The sequence below is a fragment of the Bufo gargarizans genome, chromosome 10 (genome assembly GCF_014858855.1).
Source record: "Bufo gargarizans isolate SCDJY-AF-19 chromosome 10, ASM1485885v1, whole genome shotgun sequence".
NCBI lineage: Eukaryota > Metazoa > Chordata > Amphibia > Anura > Bufonidae > Bufo > Bufo gargarizans.
The window spans coordinates 17275479-17293086 of NC_058089.1; the positions used below are offsets into that span (position 1 = coordinate 17275479).

Consider the following 17608-nt stretch of genomic DNA (forward strand, 5'->3'; position numbering starts at 1 on the left):
AAACACCCACAGTCTCCAAGCTCTGTATCCTTAAAGGGCTCATACACATTAACGTATTTTCTTTCCGTGTCTGTTCTGTTTTTTTGTTTTTTTGTTTTTTTTTGCAGACCGTATTCGGAACCATTCATTTCAATGGGTCCACAAAAAAACGGAAGTTACTCTGTGTGCATTCCGTTTCTGTAGGTCCATATGTCCGTTCCGCAAAAAAATAGAACATGTCCTACGGACAAGGATAGTACTGTTCTATTAGGGGCCAGCTGTTCCATTCTGCAAAATACGGAATGCACACGGATGTCATCCATATTTTTTGCAGACCGCAAAATACATACGGTCGTGGTGTGCATGAGGCCTTAGGCTTATGTTGGCCACACTTACATTGACGATAATGGCTGGGCTGACCTTGTATTTCCTGAGTGAAGCTACAGAAACTGAAAGGGCAGAGTGTTTGGATCAGAGCTACCGCCCCTCTTACTGATGGTCAGACCCCCACTGTTTTTATCATGCCTTAAAATTTCTTATTGCTGTAGATGGTTGAATCATGTTTTGTCCTTAAAGGTGATTATCTAATTTAAGTGAATTAGTATTTATTGCAATACCAGGGATAACCTGTAGACAAGAGCGCTGTTTTAGAGGGAAGAAAATGTTTATTTCCTGTTACCGTTCAAACTCTTTGAGTGACTTTTTTTTTTTTTTTCTGGATTCAGGGGAAACGATATTTCCTTATGGAGAGCACCTAAACAGCATGGGGAGTCTTATAGGGCAGGCAACGATCCTCTGAAATTTTAGGAAGAGAGTATGCAATTGAGCTCTTAGCAAGTAGATATTGTATTCTCCAAATCCTGACCAAGGCCTCTCACCCAGTTTAGCCAGTTCTTTCTGCACTGAACTGATGAGGAGCAATCACCCTGAAACTGCTGTTTGAAGATGAGGCGCTGGCTTAAAGGGGCTGTCCGAGTTATATAAAAAATAAAGCACTGTAAATCTAGTGGTTAGCAATACAGTATATAGATAAGCTAAGCAAGTTTTAGTACAATATATATATATATATTTCCTCATTTCGCTTGTTCTGTTCTGGCCCCTTTGTTGACATGCAGGTGCAGAGCTGTGTGGGCGTGTAACAACAATCTGTGAGGTTTTCCCCATTAATGGTTGCGGGTGTCAACAAAGACTGCCTTTCCCTCGCTCTGCAAAGGGAGTGAATAAATGTACTGCCCTGTCTGCAGTCTGACTACCGGGATAGTCATGCTGTATGTGTGGGACTATAAGTTCCAGCTGTACAGTACAGTGACATTGCTGATACACACAGGATCTTCCCCTACCTGTTCTTGTGCAGTGCTCTGCAGACACTGCCTGACAGCCAGCAGAAGAGTACAGAGGAGAGAACTCCTCTGGTCTGTGAGCTCTGTGTCCAACACCCAGGACCCCTGCCAATCAGCTGTTTGAGAAGTATCGCTGCGGCCTTCTCTCAGCTTACCAAGCACAGCGCCGTACATTGTATAGCCACTGTATTTGGTATGGCACTCAATACTAATCACTTCAGTAGGGCTCAGCTGCTCCTAGGTCATGTGACAGATGAACATGACGCCACATGGCCTAGGCTAAGCTGTGAGAAGGCCGCGATGCTACTGCGAGCACCGATACCTTCTCAAACAGCCGATCAGCAGGGTCCCGGGTGTCTGACCCCCTTCAATTAGATACTGATAACCTATCCTGAGGATAGGTCATCAGTATTAAACTCACGGAAAACCCCTTTAAACCTTGCTGAAGAATTCAGTGGGAGTGAAGACACATGGCAGCCAGCTCAGCCAGCAGAGGGCAGTGCAGGGGGCGTGGCCAGAAGGTTGGGCAGTGTAAGGAGCGTGGCTTGTTCCTCCAACCAGCACAGTGACGTTTGGTACACCTGCTCCTCAGGCTTGTGCACGGGACGTCATCAGAGAAGGGAAAGAAGGTGACATCACTGGTCATGTGACACTCAGCTAACTAGTAGAACAGGGCCACTGTAGATGAAGTAAGTGAACCGAAAGTCCCTTACATTTGCTTAGTTAGAAACATACAAAGACCAAAAAATAACTTTAAAGACCTTATCTCCTATAGCAAGCCTATAGCACCATATGGTCACATTTCTGTGGATCTTGCATTCCAGTTGTCTGAGGAAGGTCCATGTTAGTGAAACGTCACAACCTCTGGATTGTATGTAATAAATTATTTTTCTTGGGCATGTCTATGAGTTCTGGAGATACAGTTTTCTAGCTATAAAGATTGTGACCCTATCCAAGCACGTAACATTGGAGTGCCGTGGTCTTGCTATATGCATAAACTACAAGTGGACTTGGACTCTCTGAGTGTTTGGGTATCCACTTGGCGAATGAGGTTCAGTGTGGATAAATGTAAAGTTCACGGTCCAAATAATCTACACACATCCGATGTCTGACCGGGTAACACTGGGAGAGTGAATTGTAGAGAGATTTGGGATTACTTGTAGATCGTAGGCAGCTGCTTACAAGGCCAGCAGGATACTATGGATATTATGTCCTGCTGAACTGACAGGAAAGGGATGTAATATTACCACTTTACAAAGCTTTGGTGTGGCCTCTTCTGGAATATGCAGTTCAATTCTGGGCACCAGTCCATAGAAAGGATGCCCTGGAGATGGAAAAAGTACAAAGAATGGGGATTAAACTGATAAGGGGTATGGAGGGACTTAGGCTACTTTCACACTGCAGTTTTGGCTTTCCGTTTGGGAGATCCGTTCAGGGCTCTCACAAGCGGTCCAAAACGGATCCGTTTTGCCCTAATGCATTCTGAATAAAAAAGGATCCACTCAGAATGCATCAGTTTGCGCAGAGCCTCCGTTCCGTCTCCATTCCGCTTTGGAGACTGACATCAAAACGCTGCTTTCAGCGTTTTGGTGTCCGTCTGACGAAACTGAGCCAAACGGATCCATTCTGACACACAATGTAAGGGTACATTCACACTTGCGGCAGAGGGTTCCGGCAGGCCGTTCCGTCGCATCTGGCAATCCGGACGCAAACGGATGGCATTTGTCAGACGGATCCGGATGCGGATCCGTCTGACAAATGCATTAAAATACCGGTCCGTCTCTCTGGTGTCATCTGGAAAAACGGATCCGGTATTTATTTATTTTAGAATTTTTAAAGGTCTGCACATGCGCAGACTGGAAATCCAGATCCGTTTTGCGGGAACACTTGCGGCCGGATCTGGCATTAATGCATTTCAATAGAAATTAATGCCGGTGTTCTGCCACTTTTCTATACCCGGACAAAAGTCTATACCCGGAAGTGATGTAGCTGCATCGGAAGTCACGCGGACGCATTAGAATCAGCTGGAGGAGGGTGTGTGCGTGCTGCGCAAGCGCATTCTGCTAAAGTATGTTAATCTGGCAAAACGCCCCTGTATTTTCCCAGCCCTCCATTTCTTTACTATCCATATCTTTCTTTACCATCTTTTTCTTTCTTTACTATCAATGGCGGCATAGAGTTAGTTTTAGCAAATGCCGAGCGCAGCGAGGCCGAGCCCGATGCATGGCGAGCGAAGCAAGCCAGCGAGGGTACAAATTAATGTAGATTACGGGCTCGCGGCGTTCTGCCAGATTACTGTACTTTAGCCGAATGCGCTTGCGCAGCGCGCACACCCCCTCCTCCAGCTGATTCCAACGCGTCCACGTGACTTCCGGTGCAGCTACATCACTTCCGGGTATAGACTTTTGTGTGGGTATAGAAAAGTGGCAGAACACCGGCATTCCGGCAAGTGTTCAGGATTTTTGGCCGGAGAGAAAACTGCAGCATGCTGCGTTATTTTCTCTGGCCAAAAAATGTAACAGGGACTGAACTGATGCATCCTGAACGGATTGCTCTCCATTCAGAATGCATTAGGATAAAACTGATACGGAACTCAATGCCCGAAAAGAAAACGCTAGTGTGAAAGTACCCTAAGGCAATGGGGGACAGATCCGTTTTCTCTGACACAATTTGGCACAATAGAAAACAGATCCATCCTCCATTGACCCTAAGTGGTGTTCAAGACGGATCCGTCTTGGCTATGTTAAAGATAATACAAACGGATCCGTTCTGAACAGATGCAGACGGTTGTATTATCTGAACGGATCCGTCTGTGCAGATCCATGACGGATCTGCACCAAACGCAAGTGTGAAAGTAGCCTTAATTATAAGGATGGATTAAAAGAATTAAGTTTGATTAATAAAACATGATTCATTTATTGAATAAATACAGTATATGACTGACCCGTGCAAAAAATATAGTTTTCCACAAACGACTGCCTCCATCTGGAGAAGAAAAAGGTCACAGCAGGGACAGGTGATGGCCTCAAAAAGGCTTAGATGAAATCTGAGAACAGAATAACATTAACTCTTATATACAGGGTGGGCCATTTATATAGATACACCTTAATAAAATGGGAATGGTTGGTGATATTAACTTCCTGTTTGTGGCACATTAGTATATGTGAGGGGGGAAACTTTTCAAGATGGGTGGTGACCATGGCGGCCATTTTGAAGTCGGCCATTTTGAATCCAACTTTAGTTTTTTCAATAGGAAGAGGGTCATGTGACACATCAAACTTATTGTGAATTTCACAAGAAAAACAACGGTGTGCTTGGTTTTAACGTTACTTTATTCTTTCATGAGTTATTTACAAGTTTCTGACCACTTATAAAATGTGTTCAATGTGCTGCCCATTGTGTTGGATTGTCAATGCAACCCTCTTCTCCCACTCTTCACACACTGATAGCAACACCGCAGGAGAAATGCTAGCACAGGCTTCCAGTATCTGTAGTTTCAGGTGCTGCACATCTCGTATCTTCACAGCATAGACAATTGCCTTCAGATGACCCCAAAGATAAAAGTCTAAGGGGGTCAGATCGGGAGACCTTGGGGGCCATTCAACTGGCCCACGACGACCAATCCACTTTCCAGGAAACTGTTCATCTAGGAATGCTCGGACCTGACACCTATAATGTGGTGGTGCACCATCTTGCTGGAAAAACTCAGGGAACGTGCCAGCTTCAGTGCATAAAGAGGAAAACACATCATCAGTGTGTGAAGAGTGGGAGAAGAGGGTTGCATTGACAATCCAACACAATGGGCAGCACATTGAACACATTTTATAAGTGGTCAGAAACTTGTTAATAACTCATGAAAGAATAAAGTTACGTTAAAACCAAGCACACCATTGTTTTTCTTGTGAAATTCCCAATAAGTTTGATGTGTCACATGACCCTCTTCCTATTGAAAAAACAAAAGTTGGATTCAAAATGTCCGACTTCAAAATGGCTGCCATGGTCACCACCCATCTTGAAAAGTTTCCCCCCTCACATATACTAATGTGCCACAAACGGGAAGTTAATATCACCAACCATTCCCATTTTATTAAGGATTATCCATATAAATGGCCCACCCTGTATATTGTGTGGAAGTCTTGTATAGTGCTGATGCGCACTGGAAGGAAGTTTTTCCATGGGCCTTTTTTTTTTTTTTAACCTTCCTCTGTATAAGTGGGAAGGGGGGGACATTTTCCATACCCCTTCTCTTCATCGTGGTCCCCTTGCTGGTTAAACTTGATGGACATAGGTCTTTCTTTTGACCAGGATTACTATATAGCCTATAGCTACCCTATAAAATTACTGAAAGGGTTTTCCAGTATAATGAAAATTGGAAGCAGTGGGTTCAGAGGGGCTTAAATCATAAAAGAAAGGATACATACCCCTACTGATTCCTGCCGCTGCCATTCTGATGCTGCTCTGGTCCCTGCTGCTCTTCACTTCCTGTCCAGACTCGACGCACTGGAGCTTCCAGGAAGGGCCCGCTCAGCCAATCACAGGCGGAGGCAGGCTACCGCTAAGGCCGGTAATTGGCTGACTGGGCCTTTCCTTGCATTTCCGGCATGTCAAACTGGGACAGGAAGCGGAGAGCAGTCAGAACCAGAGCAGCAGCAGGGATTGGTGAGGGTGAGCATCTGTTTTTTTATGTTTTATCCCTCTGCTTCATTTTTTTTGTTCTGTAAAAAAACATTGAGGTTGCGTATATTAGGCTAGTTTCACATCTGCAGCAGCAAAACAACATGGTGGAATTCTCTGGATCCGGCACTGCCAGATGGAACCACAGCTTCCAGATGGGGTCCGGCGGAAATCCGGCCACAATCCGGCAAAAATGCTGAGAATTGTCCAGACAGAAAGCGCTGCACGCTGCTGGATCAGGCGGCTAGATCACAATGCTGCAGATATTAAAGTTATCTTAAGATGATTTTCACATTGTGTCAAGAGTAGAAAGGGGAGAAGTTTTATGGCTAACTTTATTTTGGTTGGAGCTATAATACAGCACCCATTGACATCTACGGTGTTATACTGTACCTCCAATTACATGCAGAGTCCAACAGAAGAATCATGTCGTGCTCCATTGACTGCCATGGATTTTGTGTAAAGGATTTGGAGATCCCAGTGACAGATACGGTCTTACATGCTCATATCTTGACCTCCACACCTTCCTGGATCATCAGACATGGTAAATGGTGTTTCTCCCCGTTTTCCAGACTATCTAGTCTAAATAGATCAAGAAATCAGAATCGGTTTAGAAAAAAAAAGGAAAAGGGTGCTGCATATCTCTGCATTGGGTTATAGTGGTGTCCGACCCACAGCCAAGCTATTCCCGGCAGGAATTCTGCAAGAATCTACAGCCCTGCAGCATTGCCATAGACTATAGGTCAGATGATCTAGCATGCCTCGTTCAGGCATCTACCGTCCTGGCATTGCCAGCATAGACTATAGGTCAGGTGAACTTGCATCCCTCACCTAAACATCTGCAGTCCTGGCATTTCCAGCATTGCCACAGAGTATGAACTAATATCCCTCATCTAAGCATCTGCGGTCCTGGTTTTTCCAGCATTGCCATAGACCAGTGATGGCTAACCTTGGCACTCCAGCTGTGGTAAAACTACAACTCCCAAGATGCCCCCCTTGCTTGGCTGCTCTCAGAACTCTATAGAAATAAATGGAGCATGCTGGGAGTTGTAGTTTCACCACAGCTGGAGTGCCAAGGTTAGCCATCACTGCCATAGACTATAGGTCAGATGTACTTGCATCCCTCATCCAAAAATCTGCAGTTCTAAAAACACCCTGCGAATTTTGAAGCTGAGCAGCATCATCTGCCCTGATACTACGTTACAAAGCTGACCATACCTGACATATAAGAACTTATTTTAAGACTATTGTCAATGCACAGATGGAATAATGATTCATATTTGGAGGAGCTACACATTAAGATCTAAGACATGGTTGCTAAGAGACTTTTTTTTTTTTAATAAGTATGCAGGCCATTATTGGCAGATCACTCAGTTGCAGCACAGAAGCATAGCATCTAGCATATATTTCGGAGGAGGATACTGGAGGCAGGGAATAGAGTGTGAGAAGAGATGAGCACTCTCAGCCAGGACGAGGAGAAGAGCTGAAGGTAATTACCTGAGGACTGCATTTGTCTCCTTCTTGGGGACGGATCCCGCTCACTTAGAGAACTATTTCTATGCACATCAAGTCATCTGGTGACAGAGGCAGTCTTCTGCTCCCTTAACCCTTCTCCAGCCTCCTGCAGACAGTGAAGGCATTAGATCACTGCAAAACCCCAATGCATTCCTTCACAACAGCTGGAGAGGTACTAGGGCGACTAGAACTCCCAGCAGACTGTCAGGATATGCTGGGACTTGTAGTTTTGCAACAGCTGGAGAGTTGTAAGTGGCAGAAGATGTTTTTAATTTGCAAACCTTAACTTACATCATTACTAGGGGAGTATGTCGGGGGTTAATGTATTAGCTGCGACTATTTCAACTGCTTTAAATTAATTTTAAATGGATTTTGTCCGTTATACATTTAACAAATTAAGCGTCAATTAAAGGAAAGCTTCTTACAGACGATCTTAACAAGTGACAAGATTGTATTAGGAGCTTCCGCAGTGATTTCCAGCATTCCTGTAGTCGTTTGCCATGGTCTCTGCTTCATGAATGCTGCGAGTTACGCAATGTGTGGGCTGCAGGAGTTTTTTTTTTTTTGTACCCGGTTTGCTGCATATAGGGTGGAGGAATTCTGTGCAGAAACGCTGGCTTCACTGTAAAAATGTATTGTGCATGTGCACCGCCGTTTGCTTTTACGTCGATATTGATAAATCGTAAGGAGCTTCAGATGAGGCAGGAGAAATGGCACCAGCTCTGCAATTTGCAAAAGTAAAAATTGATCCACGCACTGAATGTGCTCAAAGTGATTGTCACTTCCCTTCCTCACCAGGAACAGGAGGTGTAATAATGAGCTCCTAGGCTGGACAGGAGACTTCCCTGCTATACATTGCATGCATTGCACTGCTCTTACCACAAATAGCTTGGTCTCAAAATCCAGAGGGGTTGTCTGGTAGGATGCTTTTTTTATTTTTATTTAAAGGGACTATCCGACCCCAAAACGTATTTTAGTTCATTTTACTTAGTGCTGGGAAATAAAAAAAAAGACACTCGCCTATTCATCCCAGCTCCGTTCTGCAAACTCCCATCCTCCATTCTTGCGCTCCCCAGCTTATTGGAATTGTGACAATCCGTCTGCGGTCACGTGCGCTGCTGCAGCCGGTCACTGGCTTTAGCAGCACCGGAAATCACTGCTGAGGCCAGTCATTGGCTGTACTGGCAGACGTGACCATGCAGGGACCAGAAGTGCCATGAATACAGCCTAGGAACCACGGAACGGCGGGGAGCGGGTAAGTATAATTGCCCTCACTGGTCCCGCTGGGTGGCTGTGGCGGAATTAAAATAAAAAAAGTGGACAACCCCTTTAAGCCACCATAAGGTCCTTAGAATATGGTAATATAGGGGTTGCTGTAAACTCACAGCTAATTAGCCTTTATGTAGGGTTCTGTGAAGTACAGTTTCTCCCCCAGGAACATCGCTGCAAGACATTATGCATTTCTACTTCTTTTAATGTGGGGAAAAATATCTTGAAGACATGGAGTACATTTTTTGATGATCAGTTCACTAATTAGTACTGTTACCTCTACCCTTCATCCAAAAGGAACGTCAAACGGATGCATCATCTTAAAACGTGTTTATTGTCTTAGGTTATATGTGTCCCTATCAGCAGGTCTAATGATCATAAAGGGTTAACCTGATGGGTTATCTGAGTCCAGTGTACCACACGTTGCCTGTCGCTAACTTTGTATAGGGCGATGGTGCTGAAAAAAGAGGGGCCCTTGTAACTGCTGAGAGCTCCCAGTTATGGTGGATGACCGAGAACCAGTGATGGAGAAGGCTTCCCAAGGGATAGCAGAAGCACCTGGCAAAGAACGAGAGCCCATCAGTTTTGGTGATGCCCATGGAAACATGTCAAAGTGAGGGTGGGACAGACAGACAGGGGGCCCCAAAGTCTTGTGTCTGCTCCGGCCTTCCCTAGGACCACACTGCTAGTCAAAAAATACAACTAGGAGCTGGCATGAGTAATAGCCCCCCAAGACAGGAGATTAAAAAAATTTGAGTCCTTCTCTTCCACCTCTCAACTTTGTCCACTACTCCGCCCATGTTTTGACAATAAAATAAGGGCTCATGCCCACGAACGTGTTTTTTTTTGTCCGTGTCGTTTTTTTTTTGTTTTGTGTGTCCAGTATGCGGAACCATTCACTTCAATTGGGCCGCAAAAAAATCCCCAGAAACGACTCCGTGTGCATTCCGTGTCCGTATGTCCGTTTCACCAACAAATAGAACATGTCCTGTTATTGTCTGCATTATTGACAGGGATAGAGCTGTTCTATTATGGGCCAGCTGTTCCGTTCCGCAAAATGCATACCGGATATGCAATTTGCAGACCGCGTTACAACAATAGTTGTGTGCATGAGCCCCTAAGGCTAAAATCCTCCATAGAGTCTCGTCACCAAGTCTTTTCTCAAGCTGCACCAGTTCTCTGGAATGTGCTACCCTGGGCCGTCAGATTAAGGCCTCATGCACACGACCGTTGTTTTGGTCCGCATCCGAGCTGCAGTTTTTGCGGCTTGGATGTGGACCCATTCACTTCAATGGGGCCGCAAAAGATGCGGACAGCACTCCGTGTGCTGTCCGCATCCGTTGCTCAGTCCTATTCTTGTCCGTTTTGCGGACAAGAATAGGCAGTTATATCAATGGCTGTCAGTGTCGTTCCGCAAATTGCGGAACACACATGGACGCCATCCGTGTTTTGCGGACCGCAAAACACATTGGTTTGGTGCATGAGGCCTAAGGCCCCTTTCACACGAACGATACAGATGCGTTCCGTGTGCATTCAGTGAAACTCGCAGCATTTTGCAAGCATGTTCAGTCAGTTTTGTCTGCGATTGCGTTCCGTTGTTCAGTTTTTTCCCCATGCGGGTGCAATCCGTTTTGATGCGTTTTTCACGCGTGTGAAAAAAACCTAAAGGTTTACAAACATCATCTCCTAGGAAGGAACTATCAGTGAAAAACGCATTGAACCCGGACTGCATCCGCACTTGCTTCCAGATGCAACGTGTTTTTCTCTGAAGCCCCATTCACTTCTATGGGGCCAGGGCTGCGTGAAAAACACAGAATATAGAACGTGCTGCGATTCTCACACAACGCAGAACTGATGCATGAAAAAAAAAGAAAATGCTCATGTACCCATTGAAATGAATAGTCGGTGCTATGCGTTCACTTCACGACGGGTACCCGCGTGGAAAACTTGCTTGTGTGAAAGGGGCCTTTTTCCCAACACCTACAGCTTTAAGTATACCCTATAGCAAGACTATCATGTTCTTTTATCTGACTGATAAATTCATTCCTTGCCAACAATATCAGATTGTTTGGGGTCTAACACCTGGTACCCCTCACTGATCAGCTATTTCGGGCAGCCGCTTGCACCAGAGACTATACAGTGTATGGAGCTGAAAGCAGACAGTAGTAGCTGTGCAACTCAGTTCCTATTCGGTACACCGGAAACTACACAGGATACGGAGCCTTCCGCTTCCGTTCTGTACACTATATAGTTTCCAGCGCTGGTTGTCAGACCCCCACAGACCTGATATCGATGACCTATCCCAAGGATGGATCATCAGTATCTTTAGCCCGGACAAGTAGTTTTGGACCATTTTTACATATAAATATTGTGGGATCTCTGTAATCCGGTATAATTTAATTTCTGGCGAAGTAATAACATGCATCTGCTAAATCTGTATTTGTAATCACCCCCGCGCACACGTTAAATCACGAGCGTACAGCTCTCCCTTTATAGGCAGCACATTTAGTGGTTCTCATCTAAGACGGTTATAATTCTTGTGATTGATTTGCTTCTTTACGGTATGTTACAGGCATTAGCAGAAATATATTATAATCTGTGCCAGGGAGCGGAGGTGGCCATCAAGTGGTGTTTCCCAGTCATTAGACCCAATAGTCAGTGTTCCTTTCATTTCATAAGTGCTGATCTGATTAATACCATATGGTAATATTCAGTCAGCGCGCCAGTTCTTTTCTATGGAGCTCCTTTCCTATCGGCATCCTGTAGACTCCAGTATTTCGACTTCATAAGCAAATTGAAGACAATTAGTGGAAACCGAACTCAGTTTCACCTCTGCGTTGTAAATTCTGTTTCTTCTTTCCGCCATAGGAGCTGAAAAGCAGAATTCAAGCTGTGATGGCCACTAGCAGCACCCTATGGGCCCCTATTCACTTGTAATAGCGATCATTGGGTTCCATTAAGGTGTCTGCCGTTTTACCAGGAAAAAAATAATGCTGCTGACCTAGGCCTTGTTTTTCATTGTATTACAGTAAGGGCTAAGGGGGTACTATCTCTCCTTGGGGAGAGAGTGCCTTAGTCAGTGTTAGGAGACTTATACGCCATACTTGTTCCTCTGGAGTTCTGGGAAGAAAGGGATGCCACCAGATGTAAGCTTATTTGCCTTTCTTCCCAGAATTCCAGAGGAGCATGTATGGCCTTTTAGTCTCCTCACGCCGTACCTTAGGCTTTTCATCAAGTTAAGCCATTACTGTCTGCTCTGCACTGATGAGGGGCAATCACCCTGAAACAGCTGTCTGCAGATGAGATGCTGGCTTAGTTATTATCCTCGTCATGTCTCAAGGCCTAGTTAAAGGGTCGTACGTTGACTTATAGCAGTGATGGCGAACCTATGGCACGGGTGCCAGAGGCAGCACTCAGAGCCCTCTCTGTGGGCACCCGCGCCTTGGAAAAAGTCTATGGTGTACCAATATGCTTTAGACTTTTCCTGCCATTTATCAGCACAGGACGCACTATGAACAGCACAGGCAGCGCACTGAATGTAGGCTATTAAGCTATTATAGCTAAATGATAAAGTACATGGAAGATATACTATATTGGTATTCAGGTTAAATTGCCGTGTTGGCACTTTGCGATAAATAAGTGGGTATTTGGTTGCAGTTTGGGCACTCGGTCTCTAAAAGGTTCACCATCACTGACTTATAGGATAGCTGCCTTAGATTTGGTGGGATCAGAGGCAGAGCTTGTTAAGAATCCATTTGCATCCATTTCTTCCCAGTAAGGGCTTATTCATATCACATTTGGCAAATTTCCTTTTATTTTCCCAAATTGATCGTTTTTTTCTCCTCTTTTTTTTTATATAATAAAAGCAAAAAAACAAACCAACAGGACACTTCAACAGGATGGTATAGATTGTGCCAGAAAGCTACACCACCTAGCTTGCTAGCACAGATGTGCCACAATGGGACCATGGGTCAGCGAAAAAAATCACCTGCACTACTTTGGTCTGTGGTGCAGACCAAACGCACCCTTTGAGGTCTATGAGTCAGTGAAAATCACGGACACAACACGGATGGCATCAGTGGTGCGTCCGTTTTCACTGAGACACTTTGGAAATTAATTTTGAGCTGAGAAGCGTCCGTGGATTACGGGTGACACACATAGGGTAAAAAAAGAAACGCAGATCCTTCACGAACATCTTCACGGATGAAATACGGATGTGAAACTAACACAGAAATGTGGATGAGGCCTAATGCTTCCAGAACTTATTTAGATGCCACCTAGCAGACTAAATGACTCTCAAATGAATAATTAAAATGGGAAAATCAAGTTTTCTTCTGATTATTTATTAGAGCCGAAGTATCTCATTGCTAGTCCGTAGTAGTCCTCCATTTTTGAGGAAAGCTCTTGGAATTAAAGCAGATATAATGCTGTATGCTACAAATTTTTGTAGGTCCGAAAAAAATAAATAAAAATAATCATCCTGTGCACTCATTCTTGTATGTCATATACTGCATGGATTATGGCGTTTCCATGTCCCGTTTACCGCCTGTAACCGGCGTTTCACACAGGGAATAAATCTTAGTAAACCAGCGGGAGAGAGGAGCAGCCCAGCGATCAGTCTTTTAATGGTTCCTAGCAGCTGTTTATTTCAGCATTTAGCATTGTCAGGCCATTCCATGCTGCTGCACCAGACGCTGATTTACAGAGATGTCTTATTATCCCTTGATTCAGTGCGTTCATCCAGTGCGACTGTTTCTTGACGTCTTGATTAGCACTTGTGGGACGTTACAATGGAAAGATGTCATGTGAACATCAAGCCACATAACAGGCCTGAAAGAGATCCGGAAGCGATTCTCCATCCAGTTGACAAAACATGGTTGATCACTGTAATGAAACGTGTAAGGAAAGGAGTGTTTTCTGTAAAATAATCAGAAAAAAAAAAATCATTGGTAAATAAAAGTCCTTCGGTCATTAGCTTCTACTAACGCTGGCATTGTGCAATTTGGAGAACTCCTTTAAAGGGATTCTGTCATGACATTTTAGGCCTATAACCTAAACATATGGCCAGGTCCTTCCAAATAGCATGAATCCGAAACTGTACTTCTTAAATGTGCCCGTGGCTCTATTAGCACATAAAACAGGTTTTTATAACCTGTCATTCACCTACCTAAGGTGCCCAAGGGGACGTCGCTTCATACAGGGTGCCTGGCTGCAGCCATCTCCGTCTGGTGCCCAGCGCCGCCTTCCCAGTTGAAATCGCCGCCTTTCTCACCTCAGCCCCGCCTCCGCAATCGTCCGGTCCCTCTGCCAGATACCGCGCGTGCGCACTAGGCATAACCTGAGGGAACGGACGATTGCGGAGGCGGGGCTGAGGTGAGGATGGCGGCACTATAGACAGGGAGGGCGGTGATTTCTAGTGGGAAGGCGGCGCTGTGCACCAGACGGAGATGGCTGCAGCCGGGCACCCTGTATGAAGCGACGTCCCCTTGGGCACCTTAGGTAGGTGAATGACAGGTTATAAAAACCTGTTTTATGTGCTAATAGAGCCACAGGCACATTTAATAAGTAGAGTTTCGGATTCATGCTATTTGGAAGGACCTGGCCATATGTTTAGGTTATAGGCCTAAAATGTCATGACAGAATCCCTTTAAGAAAAAGATGAATTAGTAACAAGCTAATGACCCAAGGACTTTTAGCTGTGATATGTGGTGATATTAGGTAGTAAGTGCTCAATTTCTCTGCAGCGCCTCCACAGGGGACATGAAGCATTGCATGGTGTCTATTCAAATCTGCCTAGGGCAACAGCATTTATAGCGGATGAAAAATTTACCCAAGAGTCACCGAAAGGGTGATCACCAACCTGTGGCTCTCCAACTGTTGCAAAACTACAACTCCTGTCATGTCCTGATAACCACAGGCTGCCAGAGCATAATGGGAGTTTTAATTTTGCAACAACTGGAAAGCCATGAGTTGGGGAAAGTTGGTGTACAGGGCAAAACAGGCACCAGTCCATTCTGTGCAATATTGAAGGGCCTGTGAGGCCACTGCCGGCGGCGAGGGTCACCCAGCAACAGCAAGTCCAGTTTGATGGATCTACGTAATCCTCTATTGTGGCATAGCAGATGACAGATTTGACATTCGGGTTAGTCGCTGTATTATAAGTCTGCCATCTTTTTCATAAACGACTGGACTAAAAAAGAGGAAATGCCCTTTCAGTATTGCAAGAGATGAACCCAATCTGCTCCGGCGCCTGTCTGTGTTTGTACGTGTGGACCTACTGCGATGATTTACAGTTATAATTATCTTAAGCCCAAGGGTTATGCAGCACATTTCAGCTAATAACTTATATGCTCAGCACCTTTTCAGATGCTTTATTTAATAAGGGAGCGAAGGAGCAGAGAGGAGTCGTTCAGTGGGAGCCGGGCTGCGGCAAATGCAGTGACTTCCTGCGATCGGAAATGCTGAAATTGAGCAATGCTGCCTGACCGCTACGGGTACCACTGCTGAGCGCACACTCCGTGTCTCTCTCCGGAGCCCCTTACAGTCATATTCAATGTGTAAAAAGGGAACTTTTATTCATCATCAGTGAGTGACATGCTGCTTTCTTTATTGCAGGTTGCTATAATAGCTGGGAATTTCGAGCTTGCAGAGTTTATTAAAAACCACAAAGAAACTGATATCGGTAAGTAATCACCTGTGGGAACTGTTGCCTATTGATGCATTGTGTGACCTACTCAGATACTGGAACCATCTTTGTTTCCATGCACCAGACCTCTCTATTGCATCGTCCAGTTTTTTGCGCATGGATTCTGCTTTGCATTTTGAATGTGGCGGATCTGCTTGCGGCTTTAGCTCCATTCAGTGGTGCTAATTCCGGAGCTGACCGCCACCACGACTGACCGCGTCTGCACAGAAACTGTGCAAAGAAAGCAAGTGATCTTTCTTTGCACGGTCTAGGAAACTGAGCGAATAAAAAACACAACCGTGTGAATGGCAGCGAGGGCTCCAATTGGAAACGACTCATTTATTCCCAAATCTTGGGATGGCCAGGCATGGGGTGTGAGTAAAAAACACTCACCTGCTCTGATTGTCCCAGTTCCTGTGGTGCATTTCCGTCCCAGCCGCTTCTAGTCCCCACCTGGCCGGGAGTATGACATCCTTGCATGTCACTGCTGGCGGCCAATCAGGGGCTTCAGTGGTCACATGCCGTGCTGCACATGTCACAGCTAAGCTCACTGATTGGCCGGCGGCTGAGAGGTGTGTCGAGACACACTTCTGGCCAGATGGAATTGGAAGCAGTGAGATGGGAATTCCTGTTTATCCTCCAATGAAAGCAGCGCAACGAGGGTCACAGGACTTGTATTAATTCATTTAACAATACATTAAACTGATATTAGCTAGGACTGTATACAAGAATTATATTGCGTATCCTTATGCTCAATTCTAAAGTGTTCTGCTGTGTACAATGCAGTGAGGTGACTAGGAACGGGGAGTCTGTCTCTAAACCAGTCACTGCCTGGAAATCGTTATAGAAATATATAAATAGATGGCCACAATATATAACTGCTCTTACAGTTTCAGCAGATATTACAAAATCACAAAAGAAGAATAATAATAATAAAAATAATGTTTTGGTCGTGCAGGCAAAAATTGGCGCAGTTCTTTTTTAAATCTTGCAAATCAGAAGTTTATATAACCAGAAATTTAATTGAACAACTGAAATGTGAATCGTGTGCCAAGATTCTCCATTGCAGGCTGCAGGGTCTGTACAAATGTTGTGCTTACAATGCACAACAAGTAAATTGTCTAGAAGAGGATGCGAGAAAATAAGGGGGAGTCTACAAGCAGCATCCACACTGAGAGGTTGGGGGGGGGGGGTGGCTGGTTACACTGGCTGGCATTGGAGAATATGGCTTTTCCGTGTTGTATTGGCTGTACACTCCGTTCTATTTCCCTTGTCCAAATACGCTCACCAGTGATCAGCGCGTGCCAGGCTGCCCATCCTCACAGATGCACGTACTGTCCCACATATCCTCCTGTAGTAACAATTTATAGCACAATAGTAGATCACATGCTGTGCTCATCTAAAAACCATACTTCCACCGAAGAACCATATTTTCCTGTTTTTGCTCTTTGCTTATTTATTTCTCAAGACTTATATATCACTAACGTATTCCACAGCGCTGTACACAGCTTACAAACAGTCTCTAAGGGCTCACAGTATCTCAAACCAAATTTGCAGTCTCTTGGAAGGACATGTCAGCTCCATGCATATATTGCTCCTGGCCTCGTATGTCGTAATCAAAGGTCCATTTCAGACCGCCCTGTGCAGTCTGCGAAAAACAGTCCATGTGATGACCGCATTTCCTGGACTGACCACGACTTGGCTGACCAGAACTCACTGCATCCTAGTGATCTGTGACCTGTGAGTTCCAGCCGGACAGCGGGTGTACTGTCCTGCACTCAGTATCATTTGAGTATGGGACGGTAGACCTGTTGTCAAGCTGGAACTCATAGCATCATAGACCATTATGAAGCTGTAAGTTCGGGTCAGCTCCACCAAGGAGTGCAGTTGTCTCACGGACTGTTTTTAATGGACTGCACATAGTGTCTTTGTGACCAGAATATTCAGCTGTATATTGTAACTAAAATACAGTGTGATTTCTGTCCCCAGTTAAGGTGGGAAGAGCAGCTTTTGAGCACAACCTTCTGCTCTACAGAGTAAAGTTCTGTGCCTGATTAGAAATAAGTGTTAGGCCGAATGCACACGGCCGTAGAACACTGACGTGAGCGGTCCGTGGTATCCAAGCCTGGCATCCTGCTGACAGCAG

The 17608-nt window shown here is 45.0% G+C and overlaps 1 protein-coding gene across 5 annotated transcripts in view; it reads left to right on the forward strand.

The window, feature by feature from the left end:
* SHANK2 (SH3 and multiple ankyrin repeat domains 2) overlaps positions 1 to 17608 on the forward strand; it is a 531815-nt gene that overhangs the window by 174105 nt on the left and 340102 nt on the right. For all 5 annotated transcript variants that reach the window (XM_044270326.1, XM_044270322.1, XM_044270325.1 and 2 more), the window contains exon 10: positions 15393 to 15459. In XM_044270326.1, the coding sequence (XP_044126261.1) occupies positions 15393 to 15459 (67 nt within the window). The remainder of the gene's footprint in view (positions 1 to 15392; positions 15460 to 17608) is intronic.